The sequence below is a fragment of the Ceratotherium simum genome, chromosome 14, assembly GCF_057802395.1.
Source record: "Ceratotherium simum simum isolate JZ-2026a chromosome 14, ASM5780239v1, whole genome shotgun sequence".
Taxonomy (NCBI): domain Eukaryota; kingdom Metazoa; phylum Chordata; class Mammalia; order Perissodactyla; family Rhinocerotidae; genus Ceratotherium; species Ceratotherium simum.
The window spans coordinates 3,472,580-3,491,101 of NC_141913.1; the positions used below are offsets into that span (position 1 = coordinate 3,472,580).

The 18,522-nt window shown below is 39.0% G+C and overlaps 1 protein-coding gene across 1 annotated transcript in view; it reads left to right on the top strand.

The window, feature by feature from the left end:
• The first annotated feature begins 2,387 nt into the window (after nt 1-2,387).
• The window catches only part of NDUFV2 (NADH:ubiquinone oxidoreductase core subunit V2), a 31,266-nt gene continuing 15,131 nt past the window's right edge, over nt 2,388-18,522 (top strand). The window contains exons 1-2 of the mRNA XM_004421083.3: nt 2,388-2,535; nt 17,002-17,067. Of these exons, the coding sequence (XP_004421140.1) occupies nt 2,482-2,535; nt 17,002-17,067 (120 nt within the window). The 5' untranslated portion in view covers nt 2,388-2,481. The remainder of the gene's footprint in view (nt 2,536-17,001; nt 17,068-18,522) is intronic.

Genomic DNA, 18,522 nt, shown 5'->3' on the forward strand with positions numbered 1-18,522 from the left:
CCAGCGAACCCTGGGCAGCCTCAGCGGAGCTTGATCACTTAACCACTTTCGCCACCGGTCCGGCCCCCTGCTAGGTACTTTTAAAAGAACTTTACAAGCGTTAACTCATTTCATTCCCATAATAAAGCTATGAGGAGGGTACTATTACTAAACAGAAGACTGGAGAGAATAACTTGCCTAAAGTCACACAGCTAGAAAGCAGTAGAGATAGGATCTGGACCAAGTCTGATTCTGGAGGCTGTTCTCTTAACTACCATGACAGGCATGCCAATGAGACAAAGAAGTCTGCTGGAGGAACATCTGTGACCCCTGAAAGGTAAGAGTTCTTTTTCTTTCTTGGAATGTTGTCATCTGCGTATATACTTAGAGCTGCTGCAGCCATCTTTTGACCGTAATAGGAGTCACAGCTAAGTATGGTGGAGTAGAAAGAGAGAAAGTACTCAAGTTTTTAAGGACATCCTTGAGTAACTGAATTATCTAATCTTGGAACTGCTCTAGCTCTGGAATTCTTTGCATGTGAGATACTGAACCCAATACTGTTTAATCTACTTTACTTAGGTCTCCATTAACTTGTATTGAAAAGCCCTCTCACTGATACACATGCATATAAGCATAAATCCAACCAGCGATAGCCTTTTCAGAGAGGCCAAATATTTTCACCATGTGCAAGATTTTTATTCAATCAACAACTATTGGGGCCGGCCCTGCAGCTTAGCGGTTAAGTGCGTGCGCTCCGCTGCTGGCGGCCCGGGTTCAGATCCCGGGCGTGCGCCGACGCACCGCTTCTCCGGCCATGCTAAGGCCTCCTCCCACATACAGCAACTAGAGGGATGTGCAGCTATGACATACAACTATCTACTGGGGCTTTGGGGAAAAAAATAAATAAATAAAATCTTTAAAAAAAAAAAACCAAATATTGAATGCCTTCCATATGCCAGGTACAGTGCAAGTTGTTGAACAGAACAAGTTGGGAAGGGCAGGTTTCTGCACTTATGGAGGTTATAATCCAGTGGTAAATGTGGTAATGAAAGTGGAGGCAGGCGTATTTAGGGAAAGTACCATGAGGACTAATCTAGACTAAGAGGTCAGAGAAGGCCCTAGTAGAATCCAGTAGAAGCATGCATACCAGACGCAAAGAATCCATGCCATATCAGTCAGTTTGTATATAATTGGTGATGTGTTTTGGTTTTAGTTGTATAAGTACTATAAGAACAGTGTTATGTGTATAAGTGTTGGATGTATATATATTTAGATAATTTTATAATAAATAATTTAAATCAACATTGAGGCCCAGAATATTTTTCCCTTTTAAGGGAAAATACTGAAGCCAATATGGGAAAAGCACACTATATAAAGGATAAAGCAAAGGAATGAGAACCAAAGCATTTAGTGTCTATTCCTAGCTCACTGGCTGGCAGCCATCTGTGACTTGAATTCCATAACTTGTAAAACATGATTCATAAGGAGTTGCAACGGAATATTTTAGAGTTTTTAAATTAACAAGAGACAAATTTAAAAAGTCCCTGTGCTGCTGTGAAAGTTCCAGAAATCATTCACAAGTTTATTATAGCAAAGAAAATGGGCAAAAGGAAGGGGGTGGGTACAGGACATGACACACAAGAAAAGAAGGCAGTGAAGGGAAAAATCAAGAGGCATTAAGTGCCTGGTAAACTCTCCACAGCAGGAAACAGTGCTGTGCATATTATAGCCGTTACTGAATACATACTTGTTGGAATTTCCAAAGATGACCAAACATCACGAAGGAAGTGGCTTTTTTGTTTTGTTTTGTTATGGAAAATTTCTAACATGTACAAAAATACCGAGAATAGTAATGAGAACGCAGCTTTAACAAGCACCACCCATGGCCAATCTTGTTTCATTTATATCTCCCATTCTCCCTTATTGTGAAGCAAATACCAGATATATTATTTCACCCCTAAATATGTCGGCGCACATCTCTAAAGCAAAAGAATGAGAACCAAAGTATTTGGTGTCTATGCCTGGCTCACTGGGTGGCAGCCCTCTGTATCTTCAAGTCTATAATTTGTAAAATATGATTTATAGGGAGTTGCAACGGAATTATTTTTAAAAAGTAACCACAATAAAAAAAACAAGTGGTTAAATCCTGATAAGGTTCTCCAGGAGGGAAGCTCACCCCATAAATCCAGGCCGGCGTTTCACTACCCAGGAGCCTAAGGTGCCACTGGGGTACGCTTCCTTTCAAGGCTGGGACCCCAGCCGCGACCCGCGGGAGCCGGCCTTTTAGGGCCCTAGCTGGTCCTCGTCCCGCCTCTCTCCTCGGGAAGTCTCCGCCCACTGGGCCCCAGCAGCCCCCGCGCGCCCCCGCTGCCTCGGCGCACGGAGCGGCGCGCCGCCCAGGACGCGCTAGGCCTGGGGTCGAGAGCGCGCACGCCGTGCGTCCCAGGCTCGCTCGGGATTCTCGCCTGGCGGCGCCGGGAAAGGCCCGCAGTTTGGCCCGCCATGTTTCTCTCCGCGGCGCTCCGGGCCCGGGCGGTCGACCTCACCGCCCCCAGGGTAAGGAGGCTCGAATTGAGCCCAGGCGCTGCCGCCGCCCTTCTCCCTCTCTCTGTGCCTGCTTTTGTTGTGGGCACACGAGAGCCGTGGGCACACGAGAGCCCTGGGCACTGGCCGGGCCTGCAGGCGGTGGCAAGGACACTGCGGCCTTCGCCCTGTACCCAGAGCGCCCGCTGCAGCTCCACCGAGAGCGAGGAGCTCCGAGGGAGGGTCGGCAGATCTAGCTGCGCGGGTGCGTGGCCTCCCCCACAGGACTGGGAATTTGCTCCTAATTTGGTCAAGGAGAGGATGAAGGAGGGGCCGCTCGGTTGTCTGTCTTTTGCCGTTTCGCTCTAGCGCGGGAACGTAGCCTGTCCTGCGTCGGCCAGGTCTGTTTCCAAAATGCTCGCCGGCGAAGCAGGCACCTTGCATCTCAAGCCTTAGAGACCTTATTACTGTCAGGTTGCAGCGTCCTGGAGAGATCTCTAGGACTGGAGGCTCTGGCTTGCTTGGTGAAAGCTTAACTAGCGTTTCCTTGGGCCGAGAGAGAGGTGACCACAGTGTTTCATTTCCTGCGGTTGTGCTTTGCATGTCGGAAAAGTTCGGTGAATAATCGTATCAAACTAACTCTGAAAGACCACCACCACAAATGCTGCATCCAGGAGGATTTTAGAGCTTGGATGGTCTTTTGAGATCCAAGTACGTACATCTCCTCTTTTAGGCAAGGAAATTGAATCTCAGGTTGAAATACTCGCTCAAGTTCACTTAAAAATGCAGATTCCAGAAATGACGATTATAACAACAGGGCATTTACTGGAAGCAAGCCTTTTTTTCCTAGCAGTAAAATAGAGAGGTTGAGTCAGTTCTCAGCAGAAGACACGTAGAGAGTGCGTAGTAGTGTAGAAGGAGATCAGGGCTTTAGAGTTCGACCTGAGTTCTGATGGTGGCTTCACTACCTTTTCTGGCTTTATGACTTTGGGCTGTTATTTTTCTCACTTAGTTTCTTCAGTTGTGAAATGGGAATATTCCAATTTGTAGAGTTTAGTCTTTCAGTAAACATTTGAGGTCCTACTGTGGGTCATGCACTGCCTGGCTTCCAAGTAGCAATGTGGATAATAATAATAGGTAACATTTGGTGACTACTTTCTATGCGCCAAGCACTGTGTAAAATATTTACATTCTAAATCTCATTTATGAGGTTGGTACTATTACTCCCCCATATTACAGATAAGAAACAGATTTAGACAATCCCTGTTCTTGTGGAGTTGATAGTCTCATGTAAGAGGAACTTCAGATTAAGGTAAATATCATACAGTGTAAAAATACAGTGTTAGAGAGATGAATAAGGTCATCCAGTTTGGTTTGAAGGCGGTATAAGATTTTTCCTGGAGGCACTACTGACAGATTGGGGATGGGATCAGATGGATTGGGGAGAGGGTAGTCTTGGTGGAAAGGACAACATGAGAAAAGATTATTTTTTGTTTTTAACCTACCTTTCTGAAGTTGCTCAAGTTTACTGAGGGAAATTGGTATGTATGGTGAAGATTTAATAAGTGCTATAATAATAGAAGGATGTGCCAACGTGAGCAGAGACTAGGGAACTGATTTCACTTTGCTTAGGGAAAAGAGCAGTTCAGGGGCTTTGGAGGGGTAAGAGGAGGAAGTTAACTTTGGTCATGATGGATGAGAGGGAGATATAGTGTGACATAGGTAGCTCTATGTACAGGACAGTGAAGTGTGAGAGCATAGCAGGATGGACAAGGAATAACCAGTTGTGGAAGATGAGGCTGGAAAAGGTCACAAAGGCCTTGGTATGTCATATCAGAGTTTAAGTTTTATTCTGTAGGCAGTGAACAGTCTTAAGTAGATGAGTAGCATAATCAGATTGGTTCCCAGCACTACCACCTCGCCCTCTCCCGATTGTAATTTTAGGACAAAATCTCTGGGGCTGTGGAGAAAGGTGAGACTCGAAGGCAGAAGAAGAAGGTTACTGCAGTAATCTAGGAGAGAAATGAGAAGAGTCTGAACTGGGGATAGTAGCAAGAAAAATGGATTAGCAGGAAAAACAGAATTTAAAAGTTGTTTAGGGGTAGGACTTGGTGACTGACTAAATTGAGATAGAGTAAGAGAGAGAAAAGAGCGCTCTGGGATGTTTCTCATGTTCATGGTTTAGGCCACTGCCTCTAATGACTGTTTAATGTTGAGTTACCATGGGATTGGGAGAAATATTTTGTTACACCCTTTTTTGAGCGAGGTGAGGCATATTTTTTTTTAAAAATTGTCACGGACAGCCAATTGACATAAAGATAAGAAACAAAATGAAAGCATAAAATGACATTTTTCTGCATAAGGAAGCGTTAGTTTCTTTGGGGATCAGTATAGTAGGCAACTTTATTTGATAATTTCAAAGGTGAAAGGGTGCAGAACCTACCTATTTGTAGAAATACCTGACAAATCTATGAAGAAAAGCAGCTGTTTGGGATTAAACTGCAGAATTACGTAGCTATGATGCTTAGTGGAAAAAGTTTAATTTTATCAGGGTAGTAAAAGTATGCATTTAGGGGGAAAATTTGGAAATTTTCCTTATAAGTTAGGGTTCTGAGCCATGATTTGCAACCCAGAAAAGTGATCTTGTCATTATTAACATTGGTTTAGTAAAATCAAGACATAGTAGAATATTTAGAAATAGTCAGTAGACTATTAGAAATATAGCAGAACATAATTTTATGCTTATCTTAACCAGTTTATAATGCAAACGGAATACTGCACACAATTTTTAGTCCTCTTCACATCAAGACTAGCTTAACAGGGCCGCCCCGTGGCTTGGCGGTTAAGTGCGCGCGCTCTGCTGCTGGCGGCCCGGGTTCGGATCCCTGGCGCCCACCGACGTACCGCTTCTCTGGCCATGCTGAGGCCGCGTCCCACATACAGCAACTAGAACGATGTGCAACTATGACATACAACTATCTTCTGGGGCTTTGGGGGAAATATAAATAAATAAATAAAATTATAAAAAAAAATTAAGAATAGCATAACGAAGGTGCAAAATGTCCGGGAAATAGTAACTAAAATCCAGTGAGTGTTTCAGCTCCTGTATGAGGTTAGACTTAAAAAACTTTGGTGGCTACCTGAGAAGGGGAAAGTTCAGAAAGGGGAAGTAAAGAATAAATCACTAAGAGGAGAGAAAGGGTAAAAAGACTTGTTAACTCAATTACAAAATAGTAGTAGTTGATGTTTAAAGGAAATATTCTTGAATCAAAAGAATGCAGTTTTGTTGCTAAGGGGATAGTGTGGTAGTACCATGAAAAAATAATTACACGGTTTGAAAAATACAAATAATGTCATGCTGTGTTCAGATGGTTACATTTATAGTGATATGTACTACATGTCCTTAATATTTTGAGGTGTGGAGAAGGAAGTTCCTTATTATCGGTGACTAAATATTCCTTAATATCCCACAGTACTTCCAAAGATCCTGAGTTGGAAAAGATTATCTAGCATTTCTTCTTCTTGGAATCATTAGCATTTTGAAGATCATTCATAAAATCCATGAACTGTGAGCTAGGATATAGGTACTGTATGCCCTAAAGCAGTAATTCCCAAACTTGATCAAAAGAATCACCTCGGATGCTTTAAAAATATAGCTACTTGGGCTCCTTCTGGTCATAGGTTTATTAAATTTTAAACAAATATATGCTTATCTGAGTGTTAGTCCTTGGGACTAGAAAACAAAGCAGTTTAAGTTTATACAGCATTTGTTTGTGTTTATTTGATTTTCCAGTTCAACTAAAAAATTTGTGCTTAAGTTTTACCAGTTAATTCTTCAGGCTAAAAGCTCTTAAAATCATTAAAACTTTTGAAAATGAATGTTTGCTCTTACAATCAGCTCTTAACTATTTAGGGTCCCATCTGTTTTTGAGATTATTGGGGTCCATTGTTTGGCCTTTTTTTTTTTTCCTTCACTGGCATTTTAGGGGCACAAGAAGAAAAGATAATGAGAAACTAGTGTTACTGTTTAATTAAAGCTCCAAAAATAATAATAATGGCTAACACATGAGTATTTATAATGATACTATGCTAAACACTTTATCTCATTAATCTTCTTTAACAGTTGAAGATAGGCACTGCTGTTATTTTATAGATGAGCAAACCTAGGTGCAGAGAAGCAGAGCAGCTTGCCCAAGATTACGGTAATTGGTGAAGATGAGACTGAACCTAGTGACTACAATAATGTTTGGACGTTTCATTTCTATGAAGTATTCCTGTCCTTAGGACATTTGAGTGTTGTTTGTAGCCCTATTGGATTTTAGATATCTAAAGAATGCTTTGTTTAATTTATGGTCAAGATGGCTGAAAGTAATCATTAATATTGTTGCCATTAATATGGTTATCTTAATTTGCAGTGCTCCTTTAGTACCTGGGCTGTTCATGTAGTTTTTCTATAATATAAATTTGGTCAAATTTTAGTTGTTAATTCTCTAATAGTGCTGGAAAAATCACTTCTGTTTCTTTAATCTGAATTAACATTTTTAGTTTTTAATGATGGAGCTTTATATGGAGGACATTTGTAAAAGCCCTCCTATGTATATTTGAAAATATAACAAAACTTAATTTTAATAGTTAAGGCATGTACTTAAGTCAGGAAAACTTATGTTTGGCTTTTCATTTATTTAGCTGTGTGATAGGGAAAGTTTTTTTCCTCCCTTCTTTGAGCCTTCGTTTCCATCTGTAAAACGGGCTGATGATAATGCCTATATGGTAGGGTTGCTGTGAGGAGGAAATGAGTTACAGTATTTGTAAAGTTTGTAGCACAGTATCTGATGCAGGATAAGCATTTGTATTTATTATCATTATCCTTGAAATAGATTTCACAATTACTATTAACCCATCATGTACTTTATTAAACTAAAATGCATTGAAAAACTTTGATTTCTCAAGGATTTATTTATTTATTTTGTGTGTGTGTGTGTGTGTGTGTGTGAGAGAGAGAGAGAGGAAGATCAGCCCTGAGCTAACATCCACGACAGTCCTCTTTTTGCTGAGGAAGACTGGCCCTGGGCTAACATCTGTGCCCATTTTCCTCCACTTTATATGGGACGCAGCCACAGCATGGCCTGACAAGCGGTGCCTCCCGGTGCGCGCAGGTATCTGAATCCAGGTCAGCAGAAGCGGAGCATGAGCACTTAACCGCTACACCACGGGGCTAGCCCCATCAAGGATTTTTTTAAACGTAAAAATACCTACTCTGAGTGTATTGTGGACAAAGACTTTTGGGGGAGCTTTTAGTTTCCTCTGCATATCTTTGCTTCTAGACAGCTGAAAGAAATGGCCTGTGCTTAAGCTGGTAGTAGGGGAGGCTGTAGGTAATAAATGAGTAGATATTGGTAAATAATGGGAAGAAAGTACAGAGGGAGCCAGCATCACATTTTCTTTGCTAGGAAATGTTTCACATTTGAGTTGTCACCCTATGCAGGTGCCCACATATATTGTGGATTTAATCTGTAAATGTTCAAGGTAGTCTAAAAGGTATATTCCCCGCCTGAATTGGTTGCTAATAAAGGAAAAGACTATCTGGTTGCTTGACGTTTGTCCTGTCCTGACTAATTAAGTTAGTGATCCTGTCAGTTGTGTTTTACAGCTTCCTTGTCCTTTAAGTTCCCCTGGCTAGATGTGGCCTTTTATAGGGCAAATGTCTGATAGAATTGAAAGGCGAGCAGAGTTGGATACTGTTAACGTTGGAACAACGAAGAAATTTAAAAATAAAATGCATGAAAGATCCTATTGTCGAGTGAGTGGAAGAATATAAAATTTTAATTTTTGTCATTTTGAGCTTTTGGTATTGGTATTGCAAATGATGTTAAAAGAAAAGGGCTAGTAGAAAGAGCAGAGGACTTAGATTCAAAAGGCCTGGACTCAGAATCCATGTCTGTCACTAATTGTGTGATGTAGGGCAAGTTACTGTTTCTGAGCCTAAGTTTCTTTAAAAGTAAAATGGAGATAATAACATCTAACCATAGATATTTGAGGAGTCAATGAAAAAAGGTATGTTGAAGTATTTAATACAAAGTCACTCAAGGTCACTTGAATCCAAAGAAAACACTGCCACTATTTGCCGGCTGTAAATCTCGGCTCCTTCTGAAACACTCTGAAAAACAGAATAAGCTAGAATTGAAACCCACTATTAATTCTGCGCTACCTATCAGATTATGTTCTTGTTTATATAAAAAAAAAGTTGCTTGAATTTTCAGTTGGAGTTCACTGAATTCAATTGGAATTCATTGAAGTATAGACATTTCAGAGTCTAATGAGAAACTAGACTCTGGTCTAAGGGAAGAACACTGAGCTTACGCGTCCAATCAGTGCAGCCTAGCCAAGTTGTTTTTTTTCCAGTTCTAAAACCAATTGGTCCTGCAATGGCTCTTTATTCCAAAGTGAAACTGAATTCAAATGGCCCATTAAATAATATAAAGATGTAAATTCAAACTTTTAATATCTTATTTATTCCTTTATTGAAAGTATCTGACATGGATATTATAACAAATGTAAAATAGGTGAAGTTCTTAAAGATATCAAAAAACAGAGCAGCTTTGAAAATGGCCATGTGCAAACCTGCTGTAAATAACAGTTTATGCCAGTTGGAAAAAATTGCTTCTAGACAGCTGAAAGAAATGGCCTGGCTAATATTTATCAATTTACTGTCACTATTTTGCTTGCTTCTTTTGTTTTATACACAAATTATCTGAGCCCTTTTTCTACTATTTTGAAGAAGTCAACTTCAGACACTGAAATTAACTTGCTCAAATGCTGTGCTAATGTGTATATATTTAGGTGTTCTGTAGGAACAGAAGAGGGGCATTTACTGATTTAAAAAAAAAAGATTTGGTTTTTTAAAGAAACAGTTAAAAAAAACAGTAAATAGCTTGTTTATTAATAGAGTATATATGTGCATCCTTCTTTCTCTAAACAGGAACATCGTGAGCCAAGGGAGGCAGACCTTTTCATTTCTAAACTGTGTCCCTATATATGCATACCTGGTTTTTCTTCATTAAATTCTTTGGTTTCCTATATCTAATCTGTTCTTCCAGAGCTCTGATATCATCAAATAGTTCCATTCAAGTAGCTAATAATAAGGTCATGACCTTTGTAGTCGTTAGCCCCAAGATCTAATGTGAGTTCTGCCATTAATTAGTGGTGTGACCTTGAGAAGTTTTTATAACTTGTTTAAATCTCTATTTTCTGGAAATAATACTCACCTTGCATGCAAGTTGTAAGAATTACATAATGAGTAAAAAGCTTAGTGCCTGACACATAGTACTTCTAATAATAAAATAATAATAGCTAATGATATGTAACATTAATATAGTACTTATTATGTGCCAGGCAGCATATTAAGCAAGCACTTTACATGGATTCTCTCTTTTAATCCTCACAACAACCCTATGAAGTATGGATTGTTATTATCCCAATTTTACAAATGAGAAAAGTGGCTCAGGTGCAGGGCTTTTAACCACTTTGCTATACTGATTCTCTGCACATAGGATATTTGTGGAATATTAGATTCCAGTAATATACCCCAATTTCCAAGATGTCAGAATGTGAAAAATGTGATTTTTAGAAACTATGAAATTGACACTTATTATTTGGTATTGGTCCTTTTTCACATCACAACCACCATCAGAAAGACAGTTTTTTTTGTTGTTGTTTTTTGCTGAAGAAGATTAGCCTTGAGCCAACATCTGTGCCCATCTTCCTCTATTTTGTATGTGGGTCAGTGCTACAGCATGGCTGATGAGTGGTGTAGGTCCGTGCCTGGGATCTGAACTTGTGAACCCTGGGCCACCCAAGCGGAGTACACGGCACTCAACCACTATGCCATGGGGCCGGCCCCAGAAGGACAGTATTTTTAAGATTAGTTTGGTGACATTAGACAGGATGATTTGGATTGGGGAAGGGTCAGCTAGAAAACTGTTAGAGTAGTGCACAGACCTGAAATGTCTGAAAAAGAGTGGTGATAGTAAGAGAGGAAAAGGACTAAAGACTTTGTTTTTAAAAATTGAAATGTAATACATATACATGGCAAAAAATTCAAATGGTATTCAAGGATATATATATATTATAGTAAATATAAAATATGATATATGTTTATATATATTAAAGAATAGGGATACAGTAGTCCCTCCCTTATCCTTGGGGGATATATTCCAAGACCCCTAGTGGATGCTTGAAACTTCGGATAGTACCAAACGCTATATATACTGTTTCTTCCTATACATATATACCTGTAATAAAGTTTGGGGGTTTTTTTTGTGAGAAAGATCAGCCCTGAGCTAACATCCGTGCTAATCCTCCTCTTTTTGCTGAGGAAGACCGGCTCTGAGCTAACATCTATTGCCAATCCTCCTCCTTTTTTTTTCCCCAAAGCCCCAGTAGATAGTTGTATGTCATAGGTGCACATCCTTCCAGTTGCTGTATGTGGGACGCGGCATCAGCATGGCCGGGGAAGCGGTGCGTTGGTGCGCGCCCGGGATCCGAACTGGGCCGCCAGTAGCGGAGCGCGCACACTTAACCGCTAAGCCACGGGGCCAGCCCCTATGATACAGTTTAATTTATAAATTAGGCACAGTAAGAGGTTAACAACAATAACTTCTTTTTGGCATATCCGAATTGCCAGCGTGACTACTCTTGCGCTTTGGGGCCATTGTTAGGTAAAACAAGGGGTACTTGAACACAAGCGCTGTGAAACCACAACAGTGGAGACAACTACTAAGTGACTAATGGGTGGGTAGTGTGCATATACAATGGGGATATGCTGGACAAAGGGATGATTCACGTCTGGGCAGGACAGCAAGGGATGGCTGAGATTTTATCATGCTACTCAGAACTGTGCGCAATTTAAAACTTATGAATTGTTTATTTCTGGAATTTTCCATTTAATATTTCGGACCACAGTTGACCACAGGTAACTGAAGCTGTAGATAAGGGGGGACTACTGTGCAAGGATATATATTATGTTACATGTACATGTTGCATATATTATATTAAAGAGTAAATTTTTTTCTTACTCCAGATCCTTTGTCCCCCTCTTTAGAGACAGCACCTGTTACTGGTTTCTTTTATAATATCTTTATATTCATCTCATTCATTCCTTTATTTCTTGTATAATATTCTTTATATTAGAATATTTTCTATATTTTGGAAAATCAGTAGTACGTGGAGACTGGTGTATTTGTAGATGTTGATCTTTTGTCAAGAACTGTGAAGGGCCGGCCTTGTGGCTTAGGGGTCAAGTGCGCGCACTCCACTACTGGCGGCCCGGGTTCGGATCCTGCGCGAGTGCCGATGCACCGCTTGTCTGGCCATGCTGAGGCTGCGTCCCACATAAGCAACTAGAAGGATGTGCAACTATGACATACAACTATCTACTGGGGCTGTGGGGAGAAAAAAAGGGAAAAAAAAAGAGGAGGATTGGCAATAGATGTTAGCTCAGGGCTGGTCCTCAGCAAAAAGAGGAGGATTGGCATGGATGTTAGGTCAGGGCTGGTCTTCCTCACAAAAAAAAAAAAAAGGACCGTGAAGGCTCTGAGATTTCACTCTACTTACAAGCTCACAAGTTAACCTCCCTCAGTTTCATGGATGTTGGCTGAGACTCCTGGGTCAGAGACAGAGCACTTTATTACTCAGGGCCCAGCAGGCAGCATGAGCTTCCTGTTCGCATTGGTTCCCCTTGACCCTCAAATTTCATGGGAGTGACATGGAGCAGCCCAGGTGAATGCTGTGCATCATAGCTGAGGAACCCAAACCCAACTTTGCCCCAGGGGAAGACATTCACTACAAAAATCCTTGAAAAGAGAATCTGTAACAAAAGCTCTTAGTGCCTAGTGCCTCTACTGCTAAGATGTGTAGAAACCCGAGACCCACGGAGAATTGTCTACCAGCACTTCTTCCTTTCCCACTTTTTAAGTGAAAAAGAAATTTATATGTTAATTTCATTAGAGAGGAAGGAGATGGTATTTTTCAGCCATTTAAAATATATTATACTTTCACCAGAGAAACTGACAGTCTTATGTGGATATAAATAATAAATAAAAAATAATTATGTGCAAATGCAAGAAACTCTCAGTAATCTGTTATTTTGTGACAGTGTGACTGTGACTCTTCGTTAGAGTCAATTTACAAAGCACAATTTAAAAATATTTGTTTAGTTCTTAAAGTACTGTTGTTTGAATCTTTCATTTTTCAGTTATTAAGTGTTTTATCCCCATGTCAGCTAAGCAGTTGTGATATTGCTTTAACAGGTTATATAGTAGTTTCAGAGAAACTTTATTATTCAAATCTCAAAACACTCCAATAAGTAAATATCCCTGTTTTACAGGTGCAGAAATTGAGATTTAAAAAAATTAAGTGACTTGTGCAAGGTCACATGTTAGTAAGTGGCAAGAGTGGTGATCTAAACCCAGATCTTCCAAAAAAAAAATTGATCTGAAACTCCAGCATTTTTTTTCTATAATTTAGCTGCTTTTTCTTGACTATTCTTAATCAGTAGTCTGTCTTGAGCAATTTGGACTTTAAAACACTTTATTTTGGATAGAAGTGTCTGTGTGTGTGTTTGTGTAAACTCCTGTGCATATCCAGAATGACAGGTCAGCCAGAGAGTGCCTCAAAATAAATTTTACAGTATGTAGCTACGTAGGCCTAAAGACCAATTTTCTTTTTTTTTTTTTTAAAGATTTTATTTATTTTATTTATCCCCCCAAAGCCCCAGTGGATAGTTGTATGTCGTAGCTGCACATCCTTCTAGTTGCTGTATGCGGGACTCGGCCTCAGGATGAATGGAGAAGCAATTTTCAAGATTATGTCTCTATATTTTTTTTAAGTAAAGGTATGTGCCAGATCCTGGAATAATGAGGAAGGGATCAAATATTGACCCATAACTGAAGCTGTTTTAACTTGGAGACTGGTGGTGTTTTCTTTGATATACAGGGAAGTTGGAAGAAGAAAGAGGACTAAGAGCAGAGTTGGTCAGTTTTGTTTTGTACCTGATGAATGTTTTGTTTTAAATAAGATTTTTTTTTAGCTTGTCAATTAATCCATGCTAAATAGGAAACATGGAAAATAGAGAAAAATATAAGAAACAAAATAGTTTTGTTAACATTATAATAACAGAGATAAGCACTTTTAATTGTTATGGCCTTCCAATCTTTTCATTAGTATTTGTGTTGAATATAATTGGGATGGTAGTTTATGCTTTTTTATTTGTTCTGTTTAACCCTTATATTTCCATTTATAGTTGTGGCACAAATACTTCTTCCTGTGTCGTTATTTTTAGGAAGTAGAATTTTTGTTAGCTATATAATATGATTTTTGTTGGAATTACTTGTATATCTTTTAAAACCTCCCTATGTTGGGCTTTTTGGTTGCTTGTAATTTGCTATAACAAATATTACAGAAAACATTTTTATATAAACCTTTATCCTCATTTTATACTATTCTTTAGAATAAATTTCTAAAAGTAGAATTACTAGGTTAAAAGATGGAAACTTTCTTTAGCCTGTCCATACACCATGCTGATTTGCTTTCCTAAAGGCTGCATCAGTTTTTACCTAATGTGTAAGCATGCCCACCTCTCCATGTGCTCAACAGAATTGAATGTTATCTTTTAAAAAAAAAAAAATCTTTGCTAATTTGATAGCTGGAAATGTCAACTCATTTAAAATTGCATGCTTTTAATTACTAGTAAGTTTATTAACTATTTGAATTGTGTGACATTGTTCATTTTTCTCATTGATTATAGTCTCGTGCCGCATATACTGCGGTGGGCCCATAAGATAGCACCATATAGTCTAAATGTGTAGTAGGCTATACCATCTAGATTTGTGTAAGTACACTATGATGTTCGCACAATGATGAAATCACCTAACGGATGCATTTCTCAGGATGTGTGGTTAAGCCGCACACGACTGCATATGCGTTTATGATCTCTTCAGACTCACTCTTTGTCATCAGATGTGTACAGTATGTCCTCCATATCCGTGGGTTCGGGTTGGCAGTTTCACCCAACTGCGGATGGTAAACACAATCCCCAGTTAGTTGAATCCGAGGATGCTAAGCCCAGCAAATACTGAGGGCTGACTTAGAGACTTGAGCATCCACGGATTTTGGTATCGAAGGGAGTCCTGGAACCAGTCTCCTCGAAGGTACTGAGGGACGACTCTATAAGATTCAAGAGTCATCATCGTAGAGTTAATAGATGAGAATGGATAAGCTCTCAGAGGCAAAAGATCTGTTGAGAAAAGAACACAGGACAGAACTGAGCCCTTAGGACAACCCACCCTGAGGGAGTGGTGAAAAGCCAGTTAAAGTAAACAGAAAATGTTAACAGTTTAGAAGTTAAGAAAAGAGAGAATTGGATACTTTCCCTACTTTTAAATTAATCCTTCCTTGCTTTGTTATGAAATCCTTTGTTTTCTTTCAGAATTTAAGTAACTCACTAATGTTACTCAATAAAAATTATTCTTTGATTTTCTTTTAAAAAAGTATCTTCTCAGCTAAAGTGATGGTGGAGACTATCTTCTAAATTTTAGTTTCAGTTAATTTTTCAAAGCTTTATGCTGATATTGTTCCTTAGTTTTGTTTTGTTTTGAATTGTGGCCTTAGTTTTATGTTTATCTCAGTCCAGATTCTGGACAGTTAAGTCAGGGATATAGGCATAACCTTGTATTTAATTCACAGACTGACCCTGGAGCAATTTGTGAGAAAGTGAATAAAAGTATAAGAACACAAACTCTCTTGATATGTGTTGCATTCTTTTTAAAAAAAGTTCATCATATATTTCAGACACAAAAAAGCAGAAAGAATGTAATAAATACTGTGTATCCACTTCATGCCTAAGAAAGAAAACAAAACTAACATAGTTGAAGCTCCCTTTTTTACCCACTAGCTGATCAAATTCTCCCATCCCCCCATTATCCTGAAACTGATGTTTATCATTCCCATATTTTGTACATATGTCCTCACATTCTGTACCTGGGTCTTTTCTTGTTAATTAAAGCAAGTATTCTATGCTTATTTCTTCAACTGAAATCTTACTTGAACCTAGGGAAGAGTTAAATATATGACAGCATTATATCACTGCTTTTATTTCCTTCTCCATTACGTTTGCCTTCTTTGAGTTGTCCAGCCCTGGCAGTTCCATGCTTGGTTTAATCTAGTGTTCTGCCATCTGTGGTTAGTAGAACTCAGAAATTGGAGGATTTCTGAACAATAGTTGAATTGCTTTTCAGGGGGTAGGGGGCAGAGAGGTAAGAGTTGGGAGGAGGAGCAACAGGGCAAAGAGTAATGAAGTTAAAGTAATCAAATGGATTCCTTCTAAAACAATTGAGTGTGGTCAGTCTGCATAGCATCATAAGCAGCTTTCTGAAAGTACTTTTATGGCTGGAGTTTCTAAAATACTTTAGTAAAGAATTGAAAAGGGGGATACAGTTGACTCATTTGTACGGAGTAAGTATATGACTCATTTGCACAGAATGAAAACATGTTTATGAAGGTCCACATGAAATGAAAGCTGGCATCCTGCTTGATTCAGACGAAAGTGAAAGGCAATAAGTTAATGGTACATTAGCTCTCCAAATGCATGCCTACAGAGTGTAGTAGAAAGGATACACGACTCAGCAGATCTGGGTTGTAATCCTGGTTCTTCCATTGACTCTTTTTTTTTTTTTTCTGAGGAAGATTCTCCCTGATCTAACATCCATCGCTAATCTTCCTCTTTTTGCTTGAGGAAGATTCGCTCTGAGCTAACATCTGTGCCAGTCTTCCTCTATTTTGTATGTGGGTCGCCACTATAGCATGGCTGCCAACCAGTGGTATAGGTCCGCCCCTCAGGAACCAAACCCAGGCCGCTGAAGTGAAAGGCAGGAACTTAACCACTAGGCCACAGGGCTGGCCCCCTTCCCTTGACTCTTTTTTTTTTATTAAACAGTTTTATTTATTTATTTATTTGTGAGGAAGATCAGCCCTGAGCTAACATCCATGCTAATCCTCCTCTTCTTGCTGAGGAAGACCAGCTCTGAGCTAACATCTATTGCCAATCCTCCTCTTTTTTTTTCCCCCAAAGCCCCAGTAGATAGTTGTATGTCATAGTTGCACATTGTTCTAGTTGCTGTATGTGGGACGCGGCCTCAGCATGGCTGGAGAAGCGGTGCGTTGGTGCGCGCCCGGGATCCGAACCCGGGCCGCCAGTAGCAGAGCACGAGCACTTAACCGCTAAGCCATGGGGCAGGTCCTCCGTTGACTCTTAATGTGTGACCTTAGGCAAGTTAATAACCTACCTTTCAATCTCCATTTCCTTATACCTCTCCTGACCCGTATCTCTTAAGATCTTTTACTTCCATATGTTGATTCTTCTGTTTTTAATTATGAATCTTAAAGTATTTATTTATGAAAAATTTCTTAAGGCTTGTGATTTCCTAAACTTTCTTAAAATTTTAGGGAAGACATATAAGGAATTTGCATAAGACAGCTGTGCAAAATGGAGCTGGAGGAGCCTTATTTGTGGTAAGTAATGACTTAGATGTCTTCAGAATGAAAAGACTTGGAAATTTGGGTAAATCTATTGTAATAATCCAAAATATCTTAAACACCAGTGTCTTTGGTATATGCTGGCAATAAATAGCTATATTTAAATATAGCTAATTGAATTTACTACGTTCAAAAGATGTGTGGTGCCAGCTGAACCTTTCAAGTTTCAGTTGGCACCAGGGCAACTCTGGGAACAAGAATTTAGATGATTCTTTGGTGAAGTTACTGTGAGCCCTAACGTGATTTCTAGTCACGCTTTGGGTACTTAAAAGTCAGTCATGTTGGCTCGCTGAAGATTCTGAGGCTGCAGCTTGGGGAATCCCAAAATGGTACTAGTTTGAAACTCATAGATTTTAGTAATATAGTGAATACATTGGCAGTTGGCCTTTATATTTTTGGTTTCCAGGGTTTAACTACAGGTAGAGGTCAATAAACTCCCCAGCTTAGTTGCATAATTCAGAAAGGATAAGATAATGCATCTCCTTTCTGTGACAAGGTGCAGGTTTCAGGGATTAATCTACTGTTGTATAAAGGCAATTTAGTGGACTTTGTATGATGATTTAGAGTTAGTGGTATAGTTTTGTAAACTTCGTTATTTCCAGGCTGAATCTTAATAAATATTGAGTTAGCCATACTATTGATAAGTAGATTTCTGCTTTATATTTTATCATCTTTGTCCAAAAACATCAAATTTGCCACATATTTGAGATTTTTGTCCAAAGTTTCTGTCTTCTTTCCTCTTTTATGTCTTTGAAAACGCAGAACTCGGAGAGTTAACATATTAAGGGATTCAATTCTGTGTTCACCATACATACAAAACATTAATTGATGTAAATGTTAATCTCAGTGTGACTCATTTGATTTCCTGTTGACATGCCATTTCTTGTCGGTTTTTCAAGAGGGCCTGCTCTTTTATGGAGAAGAAATAAAGCTTCTTGCTGTTGGCTAGTTTCTGTTATGGAAAACTAGCTGTTGGCTAGTTTCTCTTACGTGGGGAAGAGATGGTGCTTTTGATTGAACCTTCCCTAAAGTAATGGGTTTCTTTGACAATCTGATACATTCTCTTTTGGAAAAATACACGTATGTTCACACTCAAAATTTTGTGTCTCAATTTTATAAGGTTTCTTATAATTGGTAATATTTTGGTAATTATATTAGAAGATCCTATTCTCTAATCAAGTTGGATAAATTTTTTTTTGTTTTTTGGTCCTAAAGCTACTTCTCTTAAGCTTTATAGGGTGATTTCTAAAACTTTTCCAGAATTTTGAATTCTGCTATTGTTACTTTGGTAATCACACTTGTCAAATGTGTATTTAAGAATTAGTTTAAGCCATTCTTTTTGATGAAAGGGTAGACTGATATACATCATGTTGGAATTAAAGTGAAGAGATTAAACGCGCATTAGCAGCATAGTAATGTACAAAGTTATTC